General features: G+C 43.8%; 1 protein-coding gene across 1 annotated transcript; it reads left to right on the forward strand.

The window, feature by feature from the left end:
• Window positions 1–1,434: 1,434 nt before the first annotated feature.
• LOC144492242 (uncharacterized) lies at window positions 1,435–2,901 on the forward strand. The gene has a single exon (XM_078210227.1). The coding sequence runs from the start codon at window positions 1,435–1,437 to the stop codon at window positions 2,899–2,901; it is 1,467 nt and encodes a 488-aa protein (XP_078066353.1).
• The last annotated feature ends 3,057 nt before the right edge of the window (window positions 2,902–5,958 follow it).

Raw genomic sequence — 5,958 nt, forward strand, 5'->3', positions numbered from 1 at the left:
ACACAACTGAAAGCATATTAACATCCCTTTAAATTTCTCTAATTGTTTCAAGTGCATTTGTATCCCGAGGGGTTTTGTTCTTGAATACATATATATAATATTTACTGATAGCCGCTGCGCTTCTAATTCCTCCCACTTCGCAGAGATGTTCTGGGTGACTGGGCTTTGACAGTATGGGATGGACCTGCAACTGGCGAAGCAAGCCATTGCTTAAACACACTTGTCCCCGCTTTAAAGTGTTTGACACGGCCTTGTGGAGTTTGGAACGTGTTTCTTCGCTTTTTGGTTTCTATCGCGTTTCTATTGTTTTCCCGCAACACAAATGACAGAAAAGAAGGTGCCCTGAATCAAAGTCCTCGTAACGTTTCTTCGCATTTCCTCTCTGGCACACAGTGATATTCGCTCAAGGAACCGAAAGTTTACAAGTCGAAGCGCCTAGCGCTCTATGTAATCATTAGACAGCTGTGATTACTTGCAAAGTTGTTATAATCCCCATTCTTGCTGTAAACAGGAAAAAAAGTATATAATATGAAGCAAGGGGCATACATTAACGATAAAACTGGTCCGCAAAAGAGCTTTATCCCCCCTCTCTGTCACTCTTTGCCAAGTTCCCCTTTTGTGCAATCCTGTCGCTTGGAACTTTCCTTTTTTGCAAGTATTCTCCCTGACAGCCTGCGGCCCAATCTATGCTTTGCAGATAACTTGTACGAAATGACCAAATGTGTAGAACAACAAAAGAAACACACACACACGAAATAAAAGGAAAGAAAGTGCTATTGTAAGTCTAAAGGAATATCTGCCAGATACAGTCCATTATAGATTTATAAGGATTAAAAGAAATATGTGAATGTTGCAGAAGTTTTCTGAAGTTTGGTACTGAATCTGTGTGTGTGTGTGTTGTGCTCAGAGAATCAGCGGTGGACGTGATATTTCAAACATCAGATCAGTGCGTTTATATATTGGGTGCCCGGAAATTTTTCCAAATAAACACAGCTTGATTCAACTTGGGTGGGCAGAGTTATCAACAGACTAATTCTATAAACAAATGAAGGAACAACCGAGCAAGCGATTGGCTGGTACCTCGGAGACACGTGGAGAGAGCTTAGGCTTTTTTTCGCAATGAAATTTAATTAATGTGGGTGGGCTGAGGATAAAACGACTGTTTATCATAGACAATTTATTTTCCAGCGCAAAGTCAACATAAAATAGCAACTTACAACAATTATTTAACATTTTAAACCATGACGAAGGGACAAAGTGGGAACAATCTTAGAGAGGCAGCGCTGACATTTACTGAACTGTAGCATAGAGTCTTGTGGTGGACTCCTGCAAGTCCACTTTTTTTTTTGTGTTGTAAACTGTGATTTCTTTTGGAAGTTTGAAAGAAAAGAAGAGACAGGAAAAAAGTTTGCTCGGGAGACGCCGCGAAGAGCTATGAACCATATCTATAGCAATCAGTTGCAGCCACTCAATGGGTCAGGATCTGCTGTCTGCTTGAACAGTGGTTCTGCAGTATACCTGTATGGAGGGGACAGCAGGATGTTCCCTGCTTTGGGATTCAGTGGAAATAACGTGATGGCCAGGCACGAACCTCCTCAAAAGCCACCATACAGTTACATTGCCCTCATTGCCATGGCGATCAAGAGTGTTCCTGAACACAGGGTGACCCTGAACGGCATCTACCAGTTCATCATGGAGCGCTTCCCATTTTACCATGACAACAAGCAAGGGTGGCAAAACTCCATCAGGCACAACCTCTCACTGAACGATTGCTTTATCAAAGTCCCTCGGGAGAAGGGCAAACCGGGAAAGGGTAGCTACTGGACACTGGACCCGAGGTGCACGGATATGTTTGAAAATGGGAACTACAGGCGGAGGAAAAGAAAATCCAAGGGCCAAGGAGCCCAGGAGCAGAAGGAGGCAAAGAGGAACAAAGTAGACAATGGAGAGCAGGGCACAGTGACTGAGGACTTTCCCAAACCTGGGCTTGACCGTGACACCAAACCACGGCCCAACTCATCCGATTTTGAGGATCTCAAACAAGTAGGTGATTCGCCAGACAATGTTATTCCAGGAAATATGAGAACTGAAGAGAGAACATGCAGAGAGAAGCGGGAAGATTGCCAGCTTGCGTTGGCACCATCAGACATCGGGGGCAAAAGCGTCAAGACACTGGGGTGTGGCGGATTAACATTGCTCCCCCCGCTCGCTGCTGAACCTCTTGACCAGGCTGCGACCCGTGCAGTCCAGTGTGGTATGTGGCCCAACCCTTCTGCCTCTGCTCTGGCCAGCCCTCTTCCAGTAGCCTCCCCCGTTGAATCTGGATTCACGGCCATCCCAGGGGAAGGGGGATCATGCCCCCCTTCCAAGGGTAGCCAAGGTGAGCAGATGCCAGGAGGAGATGGGGAGGCCGGCTCGCCCACATCAGCTGAGGCGTCCCCCTCCGGCTCTCAGCTGGCACCTCGGGGCACCCACTCACCAGAGGGTGCAGGAACCCCTGGAACCCAAGCTCTGAGTCCGCTGTCCCTGGTTGGAAACAGCAGCCAAGAGATCAGGCAGCAAAAAGTTCAGAATAGTCCCAACTCACACGCTGCACGGTCCAAGAGTTTTAGCATAGAAAGCATTCTCTCTAAGAAAAGCCATCACAGCGACAGTAGTTATGGAAAAGACCAGATCGACAAAAACCCCGGGCGCCCAATTTCAAAACTAAACTTAAGAAACCTATCCAATAGATGTTTCGGCAATTCGTTTTTAGATACCTCGTCAAAGGTCTGCACAGCTTTTAACACCTCCTTGCCGTTTGATACTCATCAGTTACCTGGTAAATATTATCAAATCGGTTTTCCCTTTTATTCCTATTTTCCACTGACCTGCTCTGAAACATGCTTTAATTTTAAATAGTTCAACAAAAATACACCTGACCCCCTATGTATGGTACGAAAGCTAATTTTCTAACCAAAGATCTTTTCCAACGGCCAGAAATTTTATTGAGTTATCAACTGAATATTTATACACCTACAGCGTGTCGATGCGTTAGTTTTAGTTTAAAAAAAACCCACACGTTTAATTGCTTCCAGCAGTCCAACTAGACAGAGAATATGATTCCCTTTTATCCCCTATTGGGCAGGTTTTTATGATTAGACAGATTTTCATTTGCATCGCGCCTTATCGCTCCTTGGAAAAGTCAAAGTGTGCGGGGGGGGGGCGGGGGGGGGGAGGTGGGGGGAGCTTCACATTGAAATTAAATAGAGTTTAAAAAGGGGGCATTGTTCTAGCGGCTGCAATCACTAAAAACGCTTTATTTCTAAACAAGAGCATTTAGATTATACAGATTTCAATAATTCATTAGTAAACGTTCAGCGTGGTTAAACCGGCACATCACGATGTCAACCATTTTATGAGATAGACCCCAGCTGCTTGCGTTAATGTATATCCGAGCAAAGTCATTGTCTGTATTCTGCCACCGTCAAGTATAGTTTTCCTCTCTGTCAGCGCGCCACGCTACAGAGCGCCTCATTTCTTGCAGAGAAATGCTTTGACATCCAGTGTAACTTCTGTTTAGTCCACCGTTTCGCTGCTGATATGTAACACGAATAAACTATCTATTATACTATCCTGTTTGACCACTTGTATTCTAATTAAGCATACCATTTGTGTTATTTACACTGCCTTGTTTGCTTTCCTTTTTAAACATCTTTTCATGGCGAAAAACACGATGAAACGTTTACTTGGCACATTTACCGAATTTTGCGGGGGGGGGGGGGAGGGGGTGGGGAAGGAGGAAAGAAGATCACCTGGGCTTGTTCACACCAGGTGAAGTGACAACGTGAGGCGACCCTCTCATATTATTGCAATGCGATACTTAGATGATTTTACACAACCCGCAGCAGAAGTGAGGGGTGAAGGAGGAGAGGAGGAGGAGGAGGAGGAGAGGAGAGGAGGGGGGGGGGGGGGACCCAATGAATTGTACATTGTACATTCGTTAATTCGGTTGAGTCGGACAGCAGTCACACGGACCACGGCGCTCTCCAACTCTCCTTCGACAATTTTAGACACCTTTTAGGCAGTGCTTGTGCCACGCTGGAAATTGAGTGATCTCGCCCAACAGCGGAAGGGACAAGTTACACAGACCGAGATTAGAACCCCCCCTTCCCCAACCAGCACAGAAGCAAGTGATGCAATGTGAAATCGACAAGCGTCCTATAATCTAAACTACTTGTATTTAAAGATAGCCAATCTATAATATTATCCCTAATGGTAATCCAAGCACCAGGACTAACAGAAGACCCGACAGCTGTTTATTTTGATAGACGGAATTCCGCTCTAACGGTTAATTGAATTACCCCAGTTAATATTTTTTTGTATTACTGGGCTCTTCTGGTGTGAGTGTTGGAAACATATCTAAATTATTATTATTATTATCGTTTCTCTCTCGCTTCTGAAAGCGACATCCTTTATTTTAATTTGTGAAAACAAAACAACAGCGATTCTGTTGGAGAGTTGGACTGGAGAGCGAATGGGAGCAAAAGCAGGGACCAACACTGATGCGGGTTCCGAATTTAAACAAAGCTTCCATTCAAAGAGCGTGCAGTTCCCACAGCTCCAGAGAGTAGGGGGGGGGGGGGGGGGGACTTTATTTGCAAACGCAGCTCTCTACACGTTGGAGTTTGCACTCTTTTCCCTTATACTTTTACTTTCACGACCCAGGTTATGCAGACTGAGGCTGTTGTCCTTTCAATTTATCTATCCACATATATACATGAGTCTGCAGAGTGGATGTGGAGGGATTTAAACCAAACCGTGTCCCTATTGGAGGGAAATAATTTATTCTTTTTTAGACATATCAAAAGCGTCATTCATTTTCTTCTTAAAATCATGTTTTATCCTTGCTAATCCCCACGGCTGTCAAATAAACACAGCACAGGAAGGATAAGATTGCCTGGATCTAAATAAACCTTTAAATCCACACATGTAGACTAAAAGACGTGTCACATGGATATACCAAGTTACAACTATTAATCGTTCCTTTACTGAAGTAGTTTAAAAGACTGACCACCAATAGGGATTCAAATCGATTGATCCTTCCCGAGTCTTCACCCATACCAATATTAATATGGGCAACAGACTTTTTTTTTGAGCTTGTTCCTCATCTCTCTTTTAAGAGAGAGTTACTTAACGTAAACTGCCCACCGAACGAGACCAATATATTAAAGATAATCTGAACAAGGATCTGGCATCAGTACATTCTATGCAAGTTCTATGCAAAAAAAAATGGGAGCACAAGCGGTTAAAATTATCTTTCTTGTAACGAATATACCACTCCTGAGCGTTTCCCAGAAAGATGAAGAGGAGCCGCGTGTGCCCGTCACCAAAGAACAGTTTCCAGGTGCCTGGCGATTGACAGGGACACCGATGTGACGAGATCAGTAATTGGCAAAGCAAAATTCAAACTAACGTCCGAGGCATCAGGTCATTGCGAATTGGAGATAATACTGCTGTGCCCACGGCGTGTGTGTGTGTAGAAAATGGTTTGTTTTATTGTGAAAATAAAATGAAATAAATACACATCTTGGTTTTCGGTTGAAATCGCCCCCAGGATTTTTGTTTTATATGCTTGCAGGGTGCAGATGAGGAATGTGCATGAAAGTAAATAAACTTCATCAGATTGCTGCAAAGAACCAAGACGTTTGCAAGTATTTCCTGTTTAGAGTTTTTTTTAATCAAATGCTCTCATGCACAAACAGTTCCTTTCCAAATAATCCTATACGGTGCACTTCAAAGTCTACTTTACCCAGTAAATCACACGATGACTATACAATGAGCATAAATATGTATAGCACTGGATATGACCTTTTTGAGCCAGACAGGCCTCGTCTTTAATTGGACTTTGAAAGCTTATGGCTATTTGCACGCTGCTTATATTTAGGCACCTACCCTTGCACACGTATGCATTGATAT

Source organism: Mustelus asterias, chromosome 4 (genome assembly GCF_964213995.1).
Source record: "Mustelus asterias chromosome 4, sMusAst1.hap1.1, whole genome shotgun sequence".
Lineage (NCBI taxonomy): Eukaryota > Metazoa > Chordata > Chondrichthyes > Carcharhiniformes > Triakidae > Mustelus > Mustelus asterias.